Source organism: Oncorhynchus keta, chromosome 34 (genome assembly GCF_023373465.1).
Source record: "Oncorhynchus keta strain PuntledgeMale-10-30-2019 chromosome 34, Oket_V2, whole genome shotgun sequence".
Taxonomy (NCBI): domain Eukaryota; kingdom Metazoa; phylum Chordata; class Actinopteri; order Salmoniformes; family Salmonidae; genus Oncorhynchus; species Oncorhynchus keta.
Genome location: NC_068454.1, coordinates 35361870 through 35388595, shown reverse-complemented (window position 1 = coordinate 35388595; position 26726 = coordinate 35361870). Strand labels below are relative to the sequence as shown.

General features: G+C 42.5%; 1 protein-coding gene across 1 annotated transcript in view; it reads right to left on the bottom strand.

The window, feature by feature from the left end:
• Positions 1-26726, bottom strand: part of LOC118367004 (contactin-associated protein-like 5) — a 115163-nt gene that overhangs the window by 62215 nt on the left and 26222 nt on the right. The window contains exons 3-5 of the mRNA XM_035749919.2: positions 23366-23559; positions 16010-16157; positions 9446-9649 (exon numbers count right to left, since the gene is read on the bottom strand). Coding sequence (XP_035605812.1) covers positions 9446-9649; positions 16010-16157; positions 23366-23559 — 546 coding nt within the window. The remainder of the gene's footprint in view (positions 1-9445; positions 9650-16009; positions 16158-23365; positions 23560-26726) is intronic.

The following is a 26726-nucleotide window of genomic DNA, read 5'->3' as shown; positions in this document are numbered from 1 at the left end:
CATTGAAAACATCTTCAAAGTTCTTCAAAGGTAAATGATTTTATTTGAATGTTTTTCTGTTTTTTGTGAAAATGTTGCTTGCTGAATGTCAGGCATAATACTATGCTAGGCTATCAATAGTGTTACACAAATGCTTGTTTTGCAATGGTTGAGAAGCATATTTTTGAAAATCTGAGATGACAGTGTTGTTAACAAAAGGCTAAGCTTGAGAGCAAATAGATTTATTTCATTTCATTTGCGATTTTCATGAATGTTAACGTTGCGTTATGCTAATGAGCTTGCAGATAGATTTACACAATCCTGGATACAGGTTTCTTTCGTAGCTAAACGTGACGCAGAAAACAGAGCGATTTGTCCTAAACAAATAATCTTTTTGTAAAAACGGAACATTTGCTATCTAACTGAGAGTCTCATTGAAAACATCGGAAGTTCTTCAACGGTAAATTATTTTATTTGAATGTTTTTCTGGTTTTTGTGAAAATGTTGCTTGCTGAATGTCAGGCATAATACTATGCTAGGCTATCAATAGTGTTACACAAATGCTTGTTTTGCAATGGTTGAGAAGCATATTTTTGAAAATCTGAGATGACAGTGTTGTTAACAAAAGGCTAAGCTTGAGAGCAAATAGATTTATTTCATTTCATTTGCGATTTTCATGAATGTTAACGTTGCGTTATGCTAATGAGCTTGCAGATAGATTTACACAATCCTGGATACAGGATTCTTTCGTTACCAAAAAGTGACGCAGAAAACGGAGCGATTTGTCCTGAACAAATAATATTTTAGTAAAAACTGAACATTTGCTATCTAACTGAGAGTCTCCTCATTGAAAACATTTGTTCTTCAAAGGTAAATTTTTTTTAGTTTAATGTTTTTCTGTTTTTTGTGAAAATGTTGCCTGCTGAATGCTAACGCTAAATTCTACGCTAAATGCTACGCTAGCTATCAATAGTGTTACACAAATGCTTGTTTTGCAATGGTTGAGAAGCATATTTTGAAAATCTGAGATGACAGTGTTGTTAACAAAAATCTAAGTTTGAGAGCTAGCATATTGATTTCATTTCATTTGCGATTTTCATGAATAGTTAACATTGCGTTATGGTAATGAGCTTGAGGCTGTATTCACGATCCCGGATCCGGGATGGCTCGTCGCAACAGGTTAAAGAAAAGAATAAGCCAACACGTTTGGTGTTCGCCAAAAAGCATGTGGGAGATGAGATGAGACTAAAATGTAGCTTTTTGGCCATTAAGGAAAATGCTATGTCTGGCGCAAACCCAACGCCTCTCATAACCCCGAGTCACCATCCCCACAGTGAAGCATGGTGGTGGCAGCATCATGCTGTGGGGGTGTTTTTCATCGGCAGGGACTGGGAAACTGGTCAGAATTGAAGGAATGTTGAATGGCGATAAATACAGGGAAATTCGTGAGGAAAACCTGTTTCAGTCTTCCAGAGATTTGAGACTGGGATGGAGGTTCACCTTCCAGCAGGACAATGAGCCTAAGCAGACTGCTAAAGCAACACTCAAGTGGTTTAAGGGGAAACATTTAAATGTCTTGGAATGGCCGAGTCAAAGCCCAGACTTCAATCCAATTGAGAATCTGTGGTATGACTTAATACACCAGCGGAACCCATCCAACTTGAAGGAGCTGGAGCAGTTTTGCCTTGAAGAATGGGCAAAATTCCCAATGGCTAGATGTTCCAAGCTTATAAAGACATACCCCAAGAGACATGCAGCTATACTTCCTGCAAAAGGTGGTTCTACAAAGTATTGCCTTTGGGGGGTGAATAGTTATGCACGCTCAAGTGTTCTGTTTTTTTTGTCTTATTTCTTATTTGTTTCACAATAAAAAAAAAATGTCATCTACAAAGTGGTAGCCATGTTGTGTAAATCAAATGGTACAAACCCCCCAAAAATCTATTTTAATTCCAGGTTGTATGGCAACAAAATAGGAAAAATGCCAAGGGGGGTGAATTATTTCACAAGCCACTGTATTCCACATTTTCCTGTGTTATTGCCTGAATTCAAAATGGATTAAATCATTTTTTCCCCCTCACCCATCTACACTGCCGTTCCAAGCAAAAAGGCAGTAACTGCTCATTTGGTCGAAAATGAATGTCATTTTTGCTACCTTAAATGCATCCTTAATCTTGTGGGCAAGTATCCTGCCTCTATTGTATTTTGGAGAAAATGGGGGTCATGTTAGCTGTAACTGCATAAAGTTACTGTGAAACAAAGGTAAATAAAAGCAATTTTTCCACACTATGTGCAAGCTTTTTTTGCTTGTTAGGGCATGTTTTTAGACATTGTGAAGGAAGCCTGTACAGCATAAAAACATTCCAAAATATGTTGTAACACACAATACCCAATAATGACAAAGTGAAAACATGTTTTGGAAATGTTATCATATGAATTTAAATGGAATACAGAAATATCTAATTTACATAAGTATTCACACCCCTGAGTCAATACTTTGTAGATGCACCTTTGGCAACAATTACAGATGTCTTTGTATGTACACAGTCTTTCTGTGTAAGTCTCTAAGAGCTTTCCAGACCTGCATTGTGCAACATTTGCCCATTATTCTTTTTTAAATTCTTCAAGCTCAGTCAAATTGGTTGTTGACCTTTTCTATACAACCTCTTTCAGTAGTTGCCATACCTTTTTAAGGAGATTTATGTCAAAACTGTAAATTGGCCACTTAGGAACATTCACTGTCTTTTTGGTAGCAACTACAGTGTATATTTGGCATTGTGTTTTAGGTTATTGTACTGCTGAAGGGTGAATTCATCTCCCAGTGTCTGTTGGAAAGCAGACTGAAGACTGAATCCAATAGGATTTTGACTGTGCTTAGCTCCATTCCATGTATTTTTTATTCTGACAAACTCCACCGTCCTTAAGAATTACAAGCATACCCATAACATGATGTAGCCACCATTATGCTTGAAAATATGGAGAGTGGTACTCAGTAATGTGTTGTATTAGATTTGACACAAACATAACACGTCGCGGACAGGGATGTCTTGCTCCCAGACAAGACTAAATAACTTTTTTGCCCTCTTTGAGGACACTACAGTGCCACTGACACGGCCCGCTACCAAAAACCTGCCGACTCTCCTTCACTGCAGCCGACGTGAGTAAAACATTTAATTGTGTTAAGCCTCGCAAGGCTGCAGGCCCAGACGGCATCCCCAGCCACGTCCTCAGAGCATGCGCAGACCAGCTGGCTGGTGTGTTAACGGACATATTCAATCAATCCTTATCCCAGTCTGCTGTTCCCACATGCTTCAACAGGGCCACCATTATCCCTGTTCCCAAGAAAGCTAAGGTAACTGAGCTAAACGACTAACGCCCCGTAGCACTCACTTCCGTGCTTTGAGAGAATAGTCAAGGACCATATCACCTCCACCCTACCTGACACCCTAGACCCACTCCAATTTACTTATCACCCAAATAGGTCCACAGGCGACGCAATCGCAACCACACTGCACACTGCCTTAACCCATCTGGACAAGAGGAATACCTATGTGAGAATGCTGTTCATCGACTACAGCTCAGCATTTAACACCATAGTACCCTCCAACCTCGTCATCATGCTCGAGACCCTGGGTCTCGACACTGCCCTGTGCAACTGGGTACTGGACTTCCTGACGGGCCACCCCCCAGGTGGTGAGGGTAGGTAACAACATCTCCACCCCACTGATCCTCAACACTGAGGCCCCACAAGGGTGCGTTCTGAGCCCTCTCCTGTACTCATTTACATTTACATTTTACATTTAAGTCATTTAGCAGACGCTCTTATCCAGAGCGACTTACAAATTGGTGCATACACCTTATGACATCCAGTGGAACAGCCACTTACAATAGTGCATCTAAATCTTTTTAGGGGGGGTGAGAAGGATTACTTACCCTATCCTAGGTATTCCTTGAAGAGGTGGGGTTTCAGGTGTCTCCGGAAGGTGGTGATTGACTCCGCTGTCCTGGCGTCGTGAGGGAGTTTGTTCCACCATTGGGGGGCCAGAGCAGCGAACAGTTTTGACTGGGCTGAGCGGGAACTGTACTTCCTCAGTGGTAGGGAGGCGAGCAGGCCAGAGGTGGATGAACGCAGTGCCCTTGTTTGGGTGTAGGGCCTGATCAGAGCCTGGAGGTACTGAGGTGCCGTTCCCCTCACAGCTCCGTAGGCAAGCACCATGGTCTTGTAGCGGATGCGAGCTTCAACTGGAAGCCAGTGGAGAGAGCGGAGGAGCGGGGTGACGTGAGACTCCCTGTTCACCCACGATTGTGTGGCCATGCACGCCTCCAACTCAATCATCAAGTTTGCAGACGACACTACAGTGGTAGGCTTGATTACCAATAACGACGAGACGGCCTACAGGGAGGAGGTGAGGGCCCTCGGACTATGGTTTCAGGAAAAAAACCTCACACTCAACGTCAACAAAACAAAGAAGATGACTGTGGACTTAAGGAAACAGCAGAGGGAGCACCCCCCTATCCACATCGACGGGACAGTAGTGGAGAGGGTAATAAGTTTAAAGTTCCTTGGTGTACACATCACGGACAAGCTGAAATGGTCCACCCACACAGACGGCGTCGTGAAGAAGGCGCGGCGGCGCCTCTTCAACCTCAGGAGGCTGAAGAAATCTGGCTTGTCACCAAAAGCACTCACAAACTTCTACAGATGCACAATCGAGAGCATCCTGTCGGGCTGTATCACCGCCTGATACGGCAACTGCTCTGCCCACAATCGTAAGGCTCTCCAGAGGGTAGTGAGGTCTGCACAACGCATCACCGGGGGAAAACTACCTGCCCTCCAGGACACCTACACCACCCGATGTCACAGGAAGGCCATAAAGATCATCAAGGACAACAACCACCCGAGCCACTGCCTGTTCACCTCGCTATCATCCAGAAGGCGAGGTCAGTACAGGTGCATTAAAGCAGGGACCGAGAGACTGAAAAACAGCTTCTATTTCAAGGCCATCAGACTGTAAAATAGCCACCACTAACATTGAGTGGCTGCTGCCAACACACTGACTCAACTCCAGCCACTTTAATAATGGAAATTGATGTATAAAATATATCACTAGCCACTTTAAACAATGCTAGTTAATATAATGTTTACATACCCTACATTACTCATCTCATATGTATATGTATATACTGTTCTCTATCATCTACTGCATCTTTATGTAATACATGTATCACTAGCCACTTTAAATTATGCCACTTTGTTTACATACCCTACATTACTCATCTCATATACTGTACTCGATACCATCGACTGCATCTTGCCTATGCTGTTCTGTACCATCACTCATTCATATATCTTTATGTACATATACTTTATCCCTTTACACTTGTGTGTATAAGGTAGTAGTTTTGGAATTGTTAGATTAGATTACTCGTTGGTTATTACTGCATTGTCGGAACTAGAAGCACAAGCATTTTACTACACTCGCATTAACATCTGCTAACCATGTGTATGTGACAAATATAATTTAATTTGATTGATTTGATTTGTATTCAGTACAAAAAGTACAGGCTTTATTCTGTACAGGCTTCCTTCTTTTCACTATGTCAATTAGATTAGTATTGTGGAGTAACTACAATCTTGATGATCCATCCTCAGTTTCCTCCTATCACAGCCGTTAAACTCTGCAACTTTTTTAAAGTCACTATTGGCTTCATGGTGAAATCTCTGATTTTCCAGTTTCCTTCCTCTCCGGCAACTGAGTTAGGAAGGATGTCTGTATCTTTGTAGTAACTTGGTGTATTGATACACCATTCAAATTGTAATGAATAACTTCACCATGCTCAAAGGGATATTCAATGTCTGCTTTTAGCCATTGGAAACCTCTCTGGTCTTTGTGACTGTATATGTGTTTGAAATTCACTGGCCAACTTACAGATAATTGTATATGTGGATACAGAGATGAGGTAGTCATTCAAAAATCATGTCAAACACTATTATTGCACACTGAGTGAGTTCGTGCAAATATTATGTGACTTGTTAAGCAAATATCTACTCCTGAACTTATTTATGCTTGCCTTAACGAAGGGGTTGAATACTGATTGATTCAAGACTTTTCAGCTTTTCACTTTTAATTAATTTGTAAAAATATCTTAAAACATAATTCCACTTTGACATTATGGGGTATTTTGAATAGGACAGTGACCAAAAATCTGAATGTAATCAATTTTGAATTCAGGCTGTAACACAACAAAATGTCTAGAGGAGTAAATACTTTCAGAAAGAACCTAAGGAAAGACCCAAAGGGAGTGCCAGATATAGGGGAGGTAATAAGTGAGGTAATGGAGTCCAGGTTTGTCTGATGATGACTTGCAGGTGCACGTAATTATGGATACCAGGACCGGTAGATAGTATGCCGGCATCGCCAAACGCCGGAGGGGACGAGTGGGAGTGGAGGTAACACTGCTACCGCATGGCAAGTCTGGAACCAACAGGACCTTGAACAGCTTCTCCCCCCAAGCCATGACCGCTAAATAGTTAGTTCGGGTAGCTATTTGGTTAACAATTTAACTATCTGCATTAAACCTTTTTTTCATCACATACCCTGATGCTACAGTTTGCTATTTGTCACTTTATTCCTAGTTATACAGTACGTATAGTTGAAGTCGGAAGATTACATACCTCTTAGCCAAATACACTTAAACTCAGATTTTCACAATTCCTGATATTTAATCCTAGTAGAATTTCCCTGTCTTAGATCAGATAGGATGACCACTTTATTTTAAGAATGTGAAATGTCAGAATAATAGTAGAGTGATTTATTTCAGCTTTGATTCCTTTAATCACATTCCTTGTGGTTCAGACGTTTACATACACTCAATTATTACTGCATTGTCGGAACTAGAAGCACAAGCATTTCGCTACACTCGCATTAACATCTGCTAACCATGTGTATGTGACAAATAAAATTAGATTTGATTTATTTGGTAGCATTGCCTTTAAATTGTTTAACTTGGGTCAATCATTTCGGGTACCCTTCCACAAACTTTCCACAAAAAGGAATTTTGGCACATTCCTCCTGACAGAGCTGGTGTAACTGTGTCAGGTTTATAGGCCTCCTTGGCCTTGTGATGGCCACTGAAATACCTGGACGTATTTGTCCTTAAGCCATTTTGCCACAACTTTGGAAGTATGCTTGGGGTCATTGTCCATTTGGAAGACCCATTTGTGACCAAGCTTTAACTTCCTGACTGATGTCTTGAGATTAGCTTCAATATATGCAGATAATTGTTCTTCCTCATGAAGCCATCCATTTTGTGAAGTGCACCAGTCCCTCCTGCAGCAAAACACCCCCACAACATGATTCTGCCACCCCCGTGCTTCACGGTTGGGATGGTGTTCTTCGGCTTGCAAGCCTCCCCCTTCTTCCTCCAAACATAACGAAAGTCATTATGACCAAACAGTTCTATTTTTTGTTTCATCAGACCAGAGGACATTTCTCCAAAAAGTACAATCTTTGTCCCCATGTGCAGTTGCAATAGTCTGGCTATTTTATGGCGGTTTTGGAGCAGTGGCTTCTTCCTTGCTGAGCGGCCTTTCAATGTATGTCGATATAGGACTCGTTTTACTGTGGATATAGATACTTTGTACCTGTTTCCACCAGCATCTCCACATGGTCCTTTGCTGTTGTTCTGGGATTGATTTGCACTTTTCACACCAAAGTACGCTCATTTCTAGGAGACAGAACGCATCTCCTTCCTGAGCGGAATGATGGCTGCATGGTCCCATGGTGTTTATAGTTGCGTACTATTGGTTGTACAGATGAATGCGGTACCTTCAGGCATTTTGAAATTGCTCCCAAGGATGAACCAGACTTGTGGAGGTCTTTTTTTCTGAGGACTTGGCTGATTTCTTTTGATTTTCCCATGATGTCAAGCAGAGGCACTGAGTTTGAAGGTAGGCCTTGAAATACAGTCACAGGTTCACCTCCAATTGACTCAAATGATGTCAGAAGCTTCTAAAGTCATGACATAATTTTCTGGAAACTTCCAAGCTGTTTGAAGACAGTCAACTTAGTGTATGTAAACTTCTGACCCACTGGAATTGTGATAGATTATTTCACTTATAATTAATGTGTCTGTAAACAATTGCTGGAAAAATGACTTGTGTCATGCACAAAGTAGATGTCCTAACTGACTTGCCAAACTATAGTTTGTTAACAAGACATTTGTGGAGTGGTTGAAAACCGTGTTTTAATGACTCCAACCTAAGTGTATGTAAACTTCCGACTTCAACTGAACTTATCTACCTCAATTACCTAGGACATATGCACATCGACTCGGTCCTGTTACCCCTTGTATATAGCAAAGTTAGCGTTACTCATTGTGTATTTATAAATACTTATATTGTTATTACTTTTATTGTTATGTTGGGCTCCTGAGTGGCATAGCAGTCTAAGGCACTGCATCTCAGTGCAAGAGGTGTCACTTACATCCGGCCATGATTGGGAGTCCCATAGGGCGGTGTACAATTGGCCCGGGTTTAGCCGGGGTAGGCAGTCATTGTAAATAAGAATTTGTTCTTAACTGACTTGCCTAGTTAAATAAAAAATATTTAACTTTTCTATTATTTCTCTATTTTCTTTCTATCTGCATTGTGGGAAAGGGCCCTGACAAAGATCCATTTCAGATGGAAACGTTGTCAATAAAGCGGTGAATTGGGAGCTTTAACAGTGTGCGGGACTTCTTGTTCTATATAAGGGCCCGTAATTAAGCATTTCATTGTTAGTCCACACCTGTTGTTTACGAAGCATCTGACGAATTACATTTATTTTATTTTATCCCTGCTAGCTAATGTTTTTGCTTGATTATGACAAGCTCATAATCAAGTAAACCTGACAACATTTTTGATGAATGTTGCCAGCTTGCTTTCAGTGATATTTCAACTAGAACTGGCTAGCTACTGTCCTTGTTTGTTCTGATAGAATGGCAAAGACACACCCACATCAAACCACACCCCTTAAGATAACTCTCATTTGCATTAAGTGATGGCAGCAAGCTTTTCTTAATGAGCATTGACGAAAATGAGGCCAAATCAGGAAGTGCAGTTGTCCTTTAAGAATTATCTTTCCCAGCTCAACTGCTCACAATGTGAATCCTTAACAGTCTGAGTCCAGCTAGTAAATGGAGCTCAGGTGCAGTGGTAATTGGAAGGGGAGTAGAATACCAACATCCAGACTGCTTCCCTGACTCCTTTTAAGGTTCAAAGGACTCCTCCATACTTACCCAGAGTGCCGTTTGTCCTGTTACCCATGATCTCTAATCTCTGACCTCTAACCCCTAACCTATGTGAGCAAGGTTGAGGTGCAGGGCCAGCAACTTACGTAGGTTGAGGTAGAGAGCCAGCATGCCTTAGTGTGACAAACTCACTCAGGTTGAGGTAGAGGGCCAGCTTGCCCCGGTGTGACAAACTCACCCAGGTTGAGGTAGAGGGCCAGCCTGCCCCGGTGCAGCTCCAGAGTGATGTAGTCACCCCTCTGACCCTCTCCGTGGAGCAGCACCCCCTCAGCCTGGCGGCTCTTGAATCGCAGTGAGATCACATCTTTCACCGTGCTCATGGACTTCTGGTTAAACCGGTAGAGCAGGGAGCTTCTGCCATCGAAGTCTGCCACGTACGATTCTAGATGAGGAATGAAAGAAGATCAAAGAATCATTGCTTTTTAGAAAATGGCCTCAGTTATGGCACTGTGTCACGTCTGAGCTGTGAGTTTTCTGTTGCCAGTACTTTTGAGAGGAATTGAAGTGGCAAGTTACATTTATTTTTACAGAATTGACTTTTCACCACAAATTCTGATTGGAAGTATATGTCAAACTTCTTCTATTTATTCTGAGGTACTTTTATCACAACTCTCTAGCTCTGTCTAATACATTATCTAACACTGCGCCTCTGCTCCATGCTCAGTTCATGTGGATGGGCCTGAACTGAAGATATACTGTAGTGAGCTTCAGCAGCAGGAGAAATGTTGAATTCCTGTTTTTAAAGCCTGAATACATTATATTTTCTGATGGGATTCAGTTTCTGTAGGCAAAGCTGTCTGAATAAATAATGCAATCTCTAACATGCACCTGCTATTCCAACACAGAACTGAGGGAGGGTGATGTGCCTAGAGAAACAAGGGAATCAGCAATGAGTAGGAGAAAACTTGACGTGTTTGGGCAAGCTGTTCAACTAACATTTACATTACATTGTATCAAAGACTTGACTTTGCTATCGTGTATTTAAAGAATGTTTAACACGTTCGTAAACACACAAACACAATTCTAGAATCGCTTACTCAATCGAATAAGTAAAAATAATAACAAAATCTATGTTTATTGGTAACGTATACAGATTTGCAGATGTTATCTCAGGTGCAGCAAAATGCTTGTGTTTCAAGCTCCAAAAGTGCAGTAATACCTAGCAATAAAAAACATGACACACATAATCAACATAATAATAATAATCAACAGCTAGCCAACGTCTACTGAATAGAACTTCCGCACTCAACAACCCGGTCGCATTCCGCTTCGCTCCACAGGTAGTATCACATTTTCATTTCATTTCATTACAGCACAACGGTTTGATTTGCTTGATCGTAGCTAGCTACATAGCTAGCTACATAGCCGTCTGTGTATCAAAGATAATTGTGTAGTCTAGAGCGATTTTCTAGGTTAGCTAGCCAGCTATTGTCGTTCTTTTAACGCAACGTAACGTAATCAACACTGCTAGCTAGCCAGCTAGCCCCCAAATAGCAGCACTGTAGAAACTATTACACTCAACGGAACGACTTGATTAGTGTAGTGTCAACAACGCAGCCACTGCCAGCTAGCCTACAAAGTCAACAACGCAGCCACTGCCAGCTAGCCTACTTCAGCAGTACTGTATCATTTTAATCATTTTAGTCAATAAGATTCTTGCTACGTAAGCTTAACTTTCTGAACATTCGAGACGTGTAGTCCACTTGTCATTCCAATCTCCTTGCATTAGCATAGCCTCTTCTGTAGCCTGTCAACTATGTGTCTGTCTATCCCTGTTATCTCCTCTCTGCACAGACCATACAAACGCTCCACACCGCGTGGCCGCGGCCACCCTAATCTGGTGGTCCCAGCGCGCACGACCCACGTGGAGTTCCAGGTCTCCGGTAGCCCCTGGAACTGCCAATCTGCGGCCAACAAGGCAGAGTTCATCTCAGCCTATGCCTCCCTCCAGTCCCTCGACTTCTTGGCACTGACGGAAACATGGATCACCACAGATAACACTGCTACTCCTACTGCTCTCTCTTCGTCCGCCCACGTGTTCTCGCACACCCCGAGAGCTTCTGGTCAGCGGGGTGGTGGCACCGGGATCCTCATCTCTCCCAAGTGGTCATTCTCTCTTTCTCCCCTTACCCATCTGTCTATCGCCTCCTTTGAATTTCATGCTGTCACAGTTACCAGCCCTTTCAAGCTTAACATCCTTATCATTTATCGCCCTCCAGGTCCCCTCGGAGAGTTCATCAATGAGCTTGATGTCTTGATAAGCTCCTTTCCTGAGGATGGCTCACCTCTCACAGTTCTGGGCGACTTTAACCTCCCCACGTCTACCTTTGACTCATTCCTCTCTGCCTCCTTCTTTCCACTCCTTTCCTCTTTTGACCTCACCCTCTCACCTTCCCCCTACTCACAAGGCAGGCAATACGCTCGACCTCATCTTTACTAGATGCTGTTCTTCCACTAACCTCATTGCAACTCCTCCAAGTCTCCGACCACTACCTTGTATCCTTTTCCCTCTCGCTCTCATCCAACACTTCCCACACTGCCCCTACTCGGATGGTATCGCGCCGTCCCAACCTTCGCTCTCTCTCCCCCGCTACTCTCTCCTCTTCCATCCTATCATCTCTTCCCTCTGCTCAAACCTTCTCCAACCTATCTCCTGATTCTGCCTCCTCAACCCTCCTCTCCTCCCTTTCTGCATCCTTTGACTCTCTATGTCCCCTATCTTCCAGGCCGGCTCGGTCCTCCCCTCCCGCTCCGTGGCTCGACGACTCATTGCGAGCTCACAGAACAGGGCTCCGGGCAGCCGAGCGGAAATGGAGGAAAACTCGCCTCCCTGCGGACCTGGCATCCTTTCGCTCCCTCCTCTCTACATTTTCCTCCTCTGTCTCTGCTGCTAAAGCCACTTTCTACCACTCTAAATTCCAAGCATCTGCTTCTAACCCTAGGAAGCTTTTTGCCACCTTCTCCTCCCTCCTGAATCCTCCCCCCCCCCCCCCCTCCTCCCTCTCTGCAGATGACTTCGTCAACCATTTTGAAAAGAAGGTCGACGACATCCGATCCTCGTTTGCTAAGTCAAACGACACCGCTGGTTCTGCTCACACTGCCCTACCCTGTGCTCTGACCTCTTTCTCCCCTCTCTCTCCAGATGAAATCTCGCGTCTTGTGACGGCCGGCCGCCCAACAACCTGCCCGCTCGACCCTATCCTCTCTTCTCCAGACCATTTCCGGAGACCTTCTCCCTTACCTCACCTCGCTCATCAACTCATCCCTGACCGCTGGCTACGTCCCTTCCGTCTTCAAGAGAGCGAGAGTTGCACCCCTTCTGAAAAAACCTACACTCGATCCCTCCGATGTCAACAACTACAGACCAGTATCCCTTCTTTCTTTTCTCTCCAAAACTCTTGAACGTGCCGTCCTTGGCCAGCTCTCCCGCTATCTCTCTCAGAATGACCTTCTTGATCCAAATCAGTCAGGTTTCAAGACCAGTCATTCAACTGAGACTGCTCTTCTCTGTATCACGGAGGCGCTCCGCACTGCTAAAGCTAACTCTCTCTCCTCTGCTCTCATCCTTCTAGACCTATCGGCTGCCTTCGATACTGTGAACCATCAGATCCTCCTCTCCACCCTCTCCGAGTTGGGCATCTCCGGCGCGGCCCACGCTTGATTGCGTCCTACCTGACAGGTCGCTCCTACCAGGTGGCGTGGCGAGAATCTGTCTCCTCACCACGCGCTCTCACCACTGGTGTCCCCCAGGGCTCTGTTCTAGGCCCTCTACTATTCTCGCTATACACCAAGTCACTTGGCTCTGTCATAACCTCACATGGTCTCTCCTATCATTGCTATGCAGACGACACACAATTAATCTTCTCCTTTCCCCCTTCTGATGACCAGGTGGCGAATCGCATCTCTGCATGTCTGGCAGACATATCAGTGTGGATGACGGATCACCACCTCAAGCTGAACCTCGGCAAGACGGAGCTGCTCTGGATTACTGCAACTCGCTGTTGGCTGGGCTCCCTGCCTGTGCCATTAAACCCCTACAACTCATCCAGAACGCCGCAGCCCGTCTGGTGTTCAACCTTCCCAAGTTCTCTCACGTCACCCCGCTCCTCCGCTCTCTCCACTGGCTTCCAGTTGAAGCTCGCATCCGCTACAAGACCATGGTGCTTGCCTACGGAGCTGTGAGGGGAACGGCACCTCAGTACCTCCAGGCTCTGATCAGGCCCTACACCCAAACAAGGGCACTGCGTTCATCCACCTCTGGCCTGCTCGCCTCCCTACCACTGAGGAAGTACAGTTCCCGCTCAGCCCAGTCAAAACTGTTCGCTGCTCTGGCTCCCCAATGGTGGAACAAACTCCCTCACGACGCCAGGACAGCGGAGTCAATCACCACCTTCCGGAGACACCTGAAACCCCACCTCTTTAAGGAATACCTAGGATAGGATAAAGTAATCCTTCTCACCCCCCCCCCTTAAAAGATTTAGATGCACTATTGTAAAGTGGCTGTTCCACTGGATGTCATAAGGTGAATGCACCAATTTGTAAGTCGCTCTGGATAAGAGCGTCTGCTAAATGACTTAAATGTAATGTAATGTAAATGTAATCACACTGTTGCTCTCTCATTTAGCTATTTGCGCCTTACGTGGTTGTTGTGGATGGCTGTTCACAAATCTAAATGTGTATTTGAATATATATAATTGAATCGTATTATTATATGTAGTAGTGTAAAGGTTTTCCTCCTCTTCCTCTGAAGATGTGTAGCAAGGATCGGACCAAGATGCGGCGTGCTAAGTGTCCATGGTTGTTTATTTAAAAACATAAACTGAACACTCAATGACTACAAAACAATAAACGTGAACAAAACCGAAACAGTACCGTGTAGCGAACAAACACAGCCACGGAAACAATCACCCACAAAAACAACAGTGAAACCCAGGCTACCTAAGTATGATTCTCAATCAGAGACAACTAACGACACCTGCCTCTGATTGAGAACCATACTAGGCCGAACACAGAAAACAACCTAGAAACACAAAACATAGAATGCCCACCCAACTCACGTCCTGACCAACTAAAACAAACAAATAACACAAGAACTAGGGTCAGAACGTGACAAGTAGAAAGCAATGGGTTAGAAGAAGTCTACATTACCAACCCATGAAGTAAAATGTAACATCCATATATGGCCAGCTATGTAAACTTTAAAAATGATTTATCCTGCAATAGATGTCATTAAATTGGTAACATACATCTTTGTCTTTTTCTAATGCCTCTTAACTGAATGTAATACGATTACATTGCTGAGTTTATGTAATCCAAAAGTTACGTTACTGATTACAATTTTGGACAGGTAACTAGTAACTGTAACAGATTTCATTTAGAAAGTAACCTACCCAACCTTGTCAATTACAATAAGGCATTATGGCAATTATGGGGAATATTCAGAACAAAAGTAAGATTTGTTCACGTGATTAGCTGTGGAAATAAGTTAAATAATTTTATCCTTCATTGATCTGAAGTCTGAGGGTCTAGTGAATGAAAACCAAAATGAGATGGAGAGACATGGGCGTGACTCAGTCTCCAGGCAAAGGACAGCCCTTCAGTTGACATTAACAAGATTTGCAATAAGTGTGTGAACATCAAGAAATTAAATCTGCATTCTAATGTTGAAATATTTCTTCTGTTGGTGTAATTAAAGTAAACATGTTATGTTTGAATAATGCTAATTTGGGCAGTACCGACCACAGTTAAGCAAATGACAGCTAACTTCAAAATGTTTCATTGATTGTGCCCGGATCCTATGCATGTCTGTAAATCATTTTAGAGGATGTATAAAAGTCAGACCTTCCTATCAGCAAGATTTCCATAATGATTATGATGAGCCGAATACAGATTCCAAGGGCTTACCTATAAGTGCAACTTTGTCATCTATGACATGTCCAATGGTACTGCGTGGCTCCAACATTTTTCACTTCCCCTCTGTATTTGCTCGTTGTTAGAGCACTCCGGAGTTTCATTTTAACATTGAGGTGCATGTCACGCAGCATTTATTAGCAGAGCACACATTCATCCAACATTAATACAGGGATCATGCTGTGGAACAGTTCGGCATTATGAAAGTGCTCACTCAGGGTTAATTGTAAGTGTCTTTCACAAAGCAGTAATTCACTGGCTGATCCAGTTAATGCTGCTTCAGAATGTGTGTGAGAGGCGTCCCAGTTACTCCCCTTTATTTATTTAGCATTACCCAGGCAGAGACTGGCTCTCAACTGGCATGCCTGGCTGGCTGTCACTGTCTGCCTCTATTAACTGGTGAGGACTGTGTTCCGTCAGTATTTGCTTTGATCTTGTATGAAGGAAGGCATGCCAGAAGGAAATGTCTCTTCAGTTAGCACATACTGTATATCTTATTAAATAGTGGGCAACAATGTAAATGATGGTTACAATGACATTACTGGCTAGCATAATGCTATTTTCTCATGGATTCCACCGTCAACATGGGGATTACAATCAGCCACATGATAGATGACAAGCCCCAATGACAAGTGTTAGAGTCTGGACAGGTCTGAACATGCTCTTGTTAGAGCAATGTCCAATGCAGTCCAGGAGTCCCACAGAGTGAATACCAAATGGGTTAGAATCACAGACGCCAGAACATTATGATATTAGCTCAATGTGTATGGAGTTATTATGATATTAGCTGAACACGTTTGTTTTCTGTAAGGTTGGTGGTCTGGTCACTCACTGTAGGCACAGCCGTACACCTCCACTCTGAGTCCCACCCAGCCACTGGGGTTCCAGTCCAGCGGGACGAAGCGCAGGAAGCGGCTTCTGATAGAGTGGGACAACTTGTGGTGGACGACGCCTTCAGCGTTCACGTTCCCCACGAACCTCTGGAGACACACAGAGAGGAAGGAGAACAGGCAGAAGGGTTACATAAGATGCATTAAGTGTCTTTCATCGTTCATGCAGCGTCACTACAGTAACCTTAAGCGCACCCTGAGAGGTGGAAAAGTCAAATGCAAATGTAATGAAGATACTCATCATATGTATCCTCTTAATCACATCATCGACTCTACTGTGTAAGCCATGACTGAACATTCATCCATTCTCAAAGGAAATATTGAGGGCAACACAAATGGACAAACTCTCTTTGTTCTCCATCCATTGTACAGATGGTAGTTCTCAACTGTACAATACATGTTTTGTTACATATTTTGTTAACAAGTCCCAGTACATATCAACACCTTCCAAGCACGTGTCATAGTGTCTTTAGACACATAGGCCTACACCCACGCGCACACAGTATACAAAATATCATGGTCACTAGATACGGACTAAGGACACCCATACAGTGAAATCATAATCATGCAGATTCTGTCCTGCATTTTGCGTTGTTGTACTGTGGCTTCTGTGCACACTATTTTACTTAATGAAAACACTTTGATACCACAATATGAATAACAACATGGCAAAAGCTATTTACAATTCAATTTGCATGAAGTCATTAGTATTCTGTTTGAATTAGAATGGCCTGGAAACATATACTATACCCTGCATGGTGCAATTTCATCATTGTTTTCCTTTTTCTGTTTTCCAAGTGTCAGCTTTCATAATATTGGATCCCCCCTTTCATTAGGATTTATATAGCAGGATATGTTTATTAATATATATTTTTTTCAAGGCACCCCCCAAAAATGTTTTCCCCCCTAATGACTATAATATACAAATGCCATTTAATTTCTTGATATTAAAATCTCTCCTATATGTCCAGGATATCTTAGCATTTCATAATCATCTCACAAGAAAATGCCTTACCTAGAACGTAGACGATAATTCAATAGAATGTATCTATCAGCGTTATCTAGTGTCAGCACTGAAATGACTTATAATGATTCAATCATACTGTCAAGCCCAAAGGTTTGTGTTGAACTGAGTAAGACCCAGAGGCAGTATCTGCATGTCTCCCTGTTGGCTACAAGAATCATGGTTTAACTCTATTCAGTTAGAGAAAGTGAGTTTAGTGAGTGAGTACACATACGTACAGGCCCTCGAAGGTAATACAAATCGTCATGAGTGTCATCTCTTTCTTTCAAATTAGTCATATACAGCAGACCTAAGACACATTTTTTGTTTGATGTTTGGACCGAAATGGATGAGTGCATGGTGTGTGTGACCTTGGAAACACATGTACAACAAGTGATTCAGCAGGGACAGTGACTTTAAGCTTTGCAGCTTGCTTTACAAAAGTCCCAGCAGTCATCTTGCGTCATATCAGGAACATCAGTCTCCCGCAAGAGTGATCTATTTTAAAGCACAATGGAAACTAAACCCTGTCCCAGAACAACCCTTGTTATTCCAGATCTGAAAAAATGGCGACAACACATCCGCCCAATTACCGTGCAGATGTGAACCAGAGTCTTTGGCTAGAACCCTGAGGGGACAGAATACCTCCCATTGGACCACAGGGCTTTAGGTTTGTCACTGTCCACATAAACAGCTACTAACCCCACAGTGACTTCATTATTTCTATTCCTGTATCGACTCTTGAACCAAGGGCCTCCCTCCCATTCATTAGGACTCTTTACTCTTCCTCTACTGTGATGAGGTCCCTAATGTCATGCACGTCAGCTGAATGCACACTAGCTCTAGGCTAAAATATTCACTCCCCTGCTATACGAAAATGTAGGATAATACAATTCTAAAGACAATATATTGTAACAACATAGGCAAATGGCATGTCTCCTCGTGTCATGTAGACATTTGAAAGGATATGAAAGCTCTCTGAGGATAGTTCCTACTATTTTGAGGCATTGTTCACTCGATGCAAAACAAACATACAAACAGTACATTAAACAAAGGAAGATGTATTGAGTTGTAGAAAAGAATGCCCCAGTGTTTCTTTTAGCTACAGTACAAGCTTTTTAACGTATCTTCCTTCCCCTTGCAGAAAGATGCTTTATATGGTCCCTTGAGCCGGGCGGACTTAGCTATGTGTCAAACACAAAGAGCACCTGAGTGCCATGGTTACCGGGCTTACAGGGGAGGCAAAGGCAGCCAAGTTCTCCCAAGGGGTTACGCCAAGCGCTTTCTTCATTCCACTGTCTCTGATGCTCTGCTACACTTGCACATAGGCAAACATCAGAGACAATCTATTATTTACTCTGTTCAATGAGGAAGAAAACACAGAATAGCACCTGGGACAGAAACTTTTGAGAAAAGATGAGTTCATTATTCATCACAGTGCGTCTACATGTTGCATCGCTTCTGTCTGAGGCATCAGAAACTGAAGATAAAATGTAACAAAAACATACTTGTAAATACTGATATATGATTAGCCATTCTCTGATATGGAATAAATATGAGTTAATAGTCACAGATTCTGTGATCGGATGAGAGGTTGGTATACTTTGTTTAAGTAAGTCAATATTTATTTATTTGAAAGGATGCTGTCTCCCATATTGATATCTACGGAATCAAGCTCTTGCTGTCCTCAGAACCGCCATTGAAACAATATTGACTCACAACAACAATGGAGACAGAAAACACATTGATGCATTAACCAAACATGTACAACTGCTACTCAAGAAAAGCACATTTCTTAGGATCTAAGGAAAAACCGATGAAGCTCCTTAAAAGATACCCCGTGAAAGCAATTACAATTTCCTGACCACATAATTTGAAAATGAGAAAACTAGTCAAATTCAGGGAAGTAACTAGCCTGGTTGACTCACGTGGTACACGGCAAGGGAGAGATGTGACACACTAGTCTGGACAGGAGTCCGTTGTAAATGGAGTATTCGTGCAGAAATGTGCTGTTGTTTGATTGGTTCTTTCTCAATATATATATATATATATATTTCCTGGGGGTTGAGGCCTCAGGTTGTTTGGATTTGAAAATCAAACAGTTGTATTGTAAAGGGGCGGAGCTCGAGGGCTGTGTGTGGTTGTACATGCGGGTGTTTGAGTCAGAAAGACGCAGAGGTAAAAAAAATCCCAGACCCCATTATCGATTGCATTGTGCCTACAACATCACGCAGCCTTCCCAGACTCTAAAGTCAGAAAGACTTTGAGTTTGTTGTTAGCTAAACTAGAAAGCTACTATGTTGCAGAGACTATGGACCACAATGATTGCTAATTCTGCTGCTGAAAAATATTCTGCATGTGTGAAATGGGACCAACTAATTCCTGTTTGAGGACAAATAATAGGCCAGTATGTGACTTTATGGGTCTAGTTAAAGTACCAGATAGGGAGCAATATCATTATGTCTACTTCTTCACAAATACTTGCCAGATGTTGATATGGGGTGTGTTTGTAAATTAATTCTGGCTACTCCGATTTGAGTATGCCAGAGCACAGAGTAATTGATTAATTTATGAACTCGGCAAAAAACAGAATGAAATAGTCGCCAGCAGCACAGTTACAGTAACTAACCCTCTTGATAACATGAAACAGTCTAACCAGCTCTGCTAGGGCGAGTAAAATGATCAGAGTTAGGAGTTCTCTCATTTGATTCTGGAAGTAGCTAGTAAGCTAGCCAACTTTAGCAAGTTTTTGGTGCTTGACTGACATTGTGAGGTCAGAAGGCTCGGATCAACCCTAATACTTGGCCAGAGCGTCCAGTGCGCTCTGAACGCTCCAGAGCGAAACACTTTGAATTCACAAACGGCTCAGAGCGCACTTTGACACACTGGAGGCAATTTATGAACACATCCTTGGACAAACAGCTGCAGATGGAATTCCCACCTCAACTGCACTAAGTAGCAGAACATTCTGTTTCATTTCCTGGATTTTTTTATGCACTATAAAAAAAAACAATACATTTACGATGTAGTACAAAAACAAATGAATAAGGCAGCGTAGCCTAGTGGTTAGAGCGTTGGACTAGTAACCAGAAGGTTGCGAGTTCAAACCCTCGAGCTGAGAAGGTACAAATCTGTCGTTCTGCCCCTGAACAGGCAATTAACCCACTGTTCCCAGGCCGTCATTGAAAATAAGAATGTGTTCTTAACTGACTTGCCTGGTTAAATAAAGGTAAAATAAAATACATTTAAAAAAATTACCAAAACCAAAAAATTGATTTTTTTTAAATATTCATGCTCATAGTTTTCTAAAATGTATGTGTACGTTGTCATTCAAATGTAATCCAAGCTAACCGTTAACCTCTGTTTCTTGGAAGTTAACTGACACTCATCATCAACATCACCAATCTTTGTTTAATATTAAGCTATGTGTTAAACAAGTGAGATGTAGATATCCACCCATGGAGATAAATGTGTCTTCTTCTCGCCAATTACTCAGCATCAGTTTGGAGCTTCCGATCCCCTCGACAATCCCAACGAACCTTCCATCAATTAGACCCGGAGAAGATCTACACTGACCACCAGACCATGCTCTTGCACCCAATCTTCACATGGTAATAGACTCCATATTGATTGGCCTGTGGGCTGCTCAAGCCTCCCTGTAATGGAAGACTTGAGAGCTGGATATTAGAAATGAACCGAAAGTATGGAGAGCACATGATCTGATGTATCTGGTCATGTGGTCAATCAGGGGTTATGAGAGCCTGGGAGCAGCACTCAGCACTAATGGGAGGTCTGTTAATCTGTTTATCGGTCACACTTTGAATGTTTAATGAAGCCTCCATAAGCCCTTTATAATGCCTACATAACTGCATGACAAATCATCTATGCAAATGTCCTTATGTGACCCCTTTCTCAAGGTTCAAAACATACATGAGACATAAAATGTAAGATGGCTTCAAGATGCATAGGTTTAAACAAAGCACAACCTGTTTATATCGAAGGCTCCGTTTTCTCCACATTTGTATGCAGAAAGGCCAATGTTGTAGCTGCTCTGGTCTTTCACAGTCTTTGATCTTGGAAACCTGGTGAAAATTACCAGCAGCACGTCAATGAATACCATTTTCTAAAAAAGGTGCCCCTGTCAATTGAAAAAAAAAAAAAAAAATGTTTCTGAAAAGTGCTGTGCTCCTACATCAAAAGAATCACTGAAACCCGTCATGGAAAATGAAGTGTGGGTTGAACCTGGGAAACCTTTTCAGCACAATGGTTTGAATGAGTGACATCCACTGCTTCTTTATCAAGGGCAAAGTCTCTCGGAGAAGAGAAGAACAAACCTAATGAGATTTGCTGGTGGAATAAAGGTTCAATGAAAAAGACATGTTCATTCTTATGGTTACCAGCACCTTTTAGAACATTATGGTGTGCAACATAATTCATGTTGTGTTAACCCTTTCATACATGCCCTGGAGGCAGAATTAGCTCATGACCTCTGCTGTAAGATTATCATTTAGAGACAAAGTTCATCATTTATCATCTCAAATCTCAAATACGTAACCATCAAATAATTACGATGTAACTTGAATAGCAGAATTGTAGTTCATTTTGTGAGAAATATTTCATTTTCAACTGCTATGTAATGGTTAACCAAAAATAACCATCATTACCTTGGTCTATTTTTTTTAAATTTGTTAATCTGTCAGAAAAATATGATGCCCTCTCAAAGTTATAGCTTTTCTTTTTATTAACAAGGCTGTTGACATTATTTTGGCAATTTCCATTCCTTTCTTTGAATGGCAATACTTTCATGACAGACAAAGTACATGCATTTATGTCAAGCAAAGTACCACTGAGTATAGACTATGCCCTTGAAAACTATTATTGAGATGACAACCTATGAGGCATGAAAGCGTCTAAAATGCATGTCTTTGGGGAAGACATGCGATGACAGTAATAACTGTGTAGCAACAAGCACTCAGAAAGCCCCTGCACTCAGCACTTTCCACTACGAGGAATCAAGGTTCACCTGCCGTTAAGTGACAAAGGCTAGGAGATGAAGAGAGATGAGGGTGTGGAGAGATATGTGTCAATGTCAGCTCTATAAGAGCCCTAAGCTGGCTTGTCAGCACAAGCACAGTTATGGCTACTACTCTGAATCTAATGGATCCTACACCTCTCACACCAACAACAATACTACAAGGTTTATGACTGCTTGGTTTCGAGTGACACCAACTAATAGAGAGGTCACTGAAATTGCCGTGGCACCATCTGCAACGCCTCTATGATATAGGAGTGTCGTTGGTCTATAGCTAGACCTACCCTATTTGACTGCTACATGAGCAGCAGTTGAGCTCATTCATACTGTACCAGAAGAAGAAAAGGTGTTCCTTCATCCATGCGTTTCGGAGCATGTGAGTGATGAAAAGTTCACACCTCCAGGTCGAGACGCTGCATCCATTTTGATGAGGCCAAAAGAAAATGGACATGATAAGTCAATCCATCTTTTCTCCTGTAATGTGACTTTGCATTGGCCATGTTTCCTCTACTCTCTGCTCACACACTGAACGAGAGGGGAAAAAAATAGAGCCAAGTGCAATATTTATAAATCATCAGTGGACATGGATAACAATTCTTATTCCACACTCTGGAAGCGTGTGATAGAGGAACCTGTGTGCATGTTTGTCCATGGGGTGTAGTTGCCTGATGAGTACGTGCATCTGCAAAAGCCCTCCTTTGTTAGGATTTCAAATCCAAGTTGGGATTTCAAACCACAGGAACAAAAAACAGTCAAGACTCAAAAAATCTTGATCAACCGTTACTCTGTCCCTCATGGCAACGCTAAAATGAAGTAAAGACTTGAAAGAGTGGATTAAAACTCCCTTGTATCTGGCAGAGTGAAGATAGAGAGAGCTCAGACACTGAGTCATATGTTTCTTATCCAACAGTCTTATTTAGCAGTGTCACTCTTCCATAGACTTTTTGTCATTCTTTCATACTTTTAGTCTGACTCAAATCCACTTCAGCAAACCCAAACATTGCAGTCAGCATGTACTGCTTCTGAGTTGACAGGTAGGAGGCAAACTAGCTAGCTATGTATCTTCCCAAGGAAGTCTGACGTTACTGTCAGATACAGCTTTATTTGACGCCTTCTTCCGGGCGTTGTCAAGGGGAATGAGAACGACATTTATAGATCTGAAGCTCTCACATATTATTGAACACAGCCTGCAAAAATGTTTAAAGGATTCAAATGGAGAACAGAGCCTTTCATGGTACAGAAATCATTAGCGAGGAGACTCACCCCAACCCCATCCTCCTGTCGGTATTGCTTCCAGGCTAGGCCGGTGTCACTGAAGAGCAGCAGGTAGCCGCTGACCCAGTCTGAGCTGCCGTAGCACCCCTGTGTGGCGACGGCCGTCACCTCCATCCTGTCCCTGAGGTCCAGCTGCAGCCACGGCTGTCTGTCTGTCACCTGGGGAGACCAGCCTCCCGCTCCTGAGACCAGAGAAAGAAAAAACATTTCAGGACAGGAAGGTGCAAAGAGTGACCTAGCATGGCTAGGTGTGACACAGCATGAGTAGATAGACAGACAGACACGCACACAACCCCAAACAGATAGGTAGTCCAGACAGCTATCTCCAGTGAGAAAGATTATTTTCCTTAAAGCTCCAGCCAGAGAGAATATAGAGTGTGTGGGAGAGAGTGGGATTGTGTTTGGTCACTGGTCACTCGTTGCAGTTATTATGTCTGTAGGGCTGTGAGTCAGACAGAAATAATAGAGAATTTTTCAGATTTGGCATTTGGGTTAACTCATACAGACTCACTGGCTGTACTCTACTATATGTGTTCATGAGCACGATTGTCTAAACCCTGTCTAAAAGCAGTTTAATGTGGCATTATTGGGGGTGATTCAGACAGTTTTGGCAGTGCCTTTGCACCCTTAGACTAGTCAGTCCTTTGAGCCGGATCGGAAACAATTTGAACCAAGTGTTTTTCTTTCTCATCTTTGTAGTCGTGAACCATTAATGGCTTCAATCATGTAGTTGTGCCTTAGAAAAAATAAAATAAAAACAAAAGCAACTAACTTTGATTCTGGTCTGGTATTCAGCATTCTATTACACATAGCCGTTACTCTAAAATATGGACACGGTCTTGATATCCCTTAGCCTGTGGACCTAGTCTCCCAGAGAAACTAACAGAGAAACAGACATGCTAGCAGAGATGTATTAATAGCCTATCCTCCAACTGCATTGAGATTCTGATACAGTAGCATGTTTTTCCCAAAGCCTGAAAGGACGTACAGTATAGAAAGTATATTAAGTATATCTTTAAGCTATGTATTTCCAGTATACAGTCGTGGCCAAAAGTTTGGAGAATGACACATATTCATTTTCACAAAGTTTGCTGCTTCAGTGTCTTTAGATATTTTTGTCAGATGTTACTATGGAATACTGAAGTATAATTACAAGCATTTCAAAAGTGTCAAAGGCTTTTATTAACAATTACATGAAGTTGATGAATATTTGCAGTGTTGACCCTACTTTTTCAAGACCTCTGCAATCCGCCCTGGCATGCTGTCAATTAACTTCTGGGCCACATGGTGGCAGCCCACTGGTGGCTGCCCATTCTTGTATAATCAATGCTTGGAGTTTGTCAAAATATGTGGGTTTTTGTTTGTCCACTCGCCTCTTGAGGATTGACCACAAGTTCTCAATGGGATTAAGGTCTGGGGAGTTTCCTGGCCATGGACCCAAAATGTCGATGTTTTGTTCCCCGAGCCACTTAGTTATCCCTTTTGCCTTATGGCAAGGTGCTCCATCATGCTGGAAAAGGCATTGCTCGTCACCAAACTGTTCCTGGTTGGTTGGGAGAAGTTGCTCTCGGAGGATGTGTTGGTACCATTCTTTATTCATGGCTGTGTTCTTAGGAAAAATTGTGAGTGAGCCCACTACCTTGGCTGAGAAGCAACCCCACACATGAATGGTCTCAGGATGCTTTAGTGTTGGCATGACACAGGACTGATGGTAGCGCTCATCTTGTCTTCTCTGGACAAGCGTTTTCCAGATGCCCCAAACAATCGGAAAGGGGATTCATCAGAGAAAATGAATTTATCCCAGTCCTCGGCAGTCCAATCCCTATACCTTTTGCAGAATATCAGTCTGTCCCTGATGTTTTTCCTGGAGAGAAGTGGCTTCTTTGCTGCCCTTCTTGACACCAGGCCATCCTCCATGATGACGGCATGTGTTTCCTTGCTGGTAACCATGGCTGACAGAGGAAGAACAATGATTCCAAGCACCACCCTCCTTTTGAAGCTTCCAGTCTGTTTTTTCGAAATCAATCAGCATGACAGAGTGATCTCCAGCCTTGCCCTCGTCAACAACGAGAGAATCACTGACATGATGTCAGCTGGTCCTTTTGTGGCAGGGCTGAAATGCAGTGGAAATATTTTTGGGTGGATTCAGTTCATTTGCATGGCAAAGAAGGACTTCGCAATTAATTGCAATTCATCTGATCACTCCTTATAACATTCTGAGGTATATACAAATTGCCATCATACAAAATGAGGCAACAGACTGTGAAAATTTACATTTGTGTCATTCTCCAAACTTTTGGCCAGGACTGTACAGTATGAGAAGCTTGTCAAAGTGTGAGATGAGTAGTAGATTTTGTCATTGTGTGTGTGTGTGTGTGTGTGTGTGTGTGTGTGTGTGTGTGTGTGTGTGTGTGTGTGTGTGTGTGTGTGTGTGTGTGTGTGTGTGTGTGTGTGTGTGTGTGTGTGTGTGTGTGTGTGTGTGTGTGTGTGTGTGTGTGTGTGTGTGTGTGTGTGTGTGTGTGTGTGTGAGAGAGAAAGAGACATTGCACACACACACACACACACAGTGCGTCTGTGTGTGTGTGTGCGTGTTTGTGTGTGTGTGTTAAACTACTTCAACATTGGGAGCATTAATGTTGCAGTGACTTTTGTGTTGTTTATAGTGAAAATGCTATTAAAACATTCTGATGTAGCCTAAAAAATCTGACAATCAAAGCAAAGTATACATGTTACTCAATGAACTGCTTTTTTTCTATAGGGACAAATTTGAGCAAATTCAACAACAAAAAATGAACTAATGCCATTAACTTGATTCATTTATGTTAATCGTTTGAGTAGTCCTAATTGTAATGTATGTTATGTTCCTTAAAGATGTGTTTAAGCCCCACAGCTACTCAGCTATCAAGAAGAAGAAACAGGTCAGCTCAGGCAGAGATTCATTACTCAGCTGCTGTGGGCTGGGACACAACACCATGGGAGTAGATGAGCTCTGAATATCAAACCAGAGTCTCAGTCACAGAGGACGCATCGTTTACGGAGCCCCCAGAGAGAAGGATCATTCAGGTTCTTACAGACTCACAAAGGCTGTGGCTAAAAATAACCTGGGGTACAGTCAGTGTTTGATGGACAGGGTGTGAAAAATATATGTGTATATACAGTATGTTTCCCTGGAAGGCCTCTGTTAGATATATTATATATATATATATATATATATGGAGTTCATCAATACTTTGACATGTTCTCATTTACGTGGGTTAAAGCCATTGATGTATCGTGATCAAATGCAGATGGCGGACTCTAAAGGAAACAGCTGGCAATTAACTGCTCACAACCATATAATTAAATGACA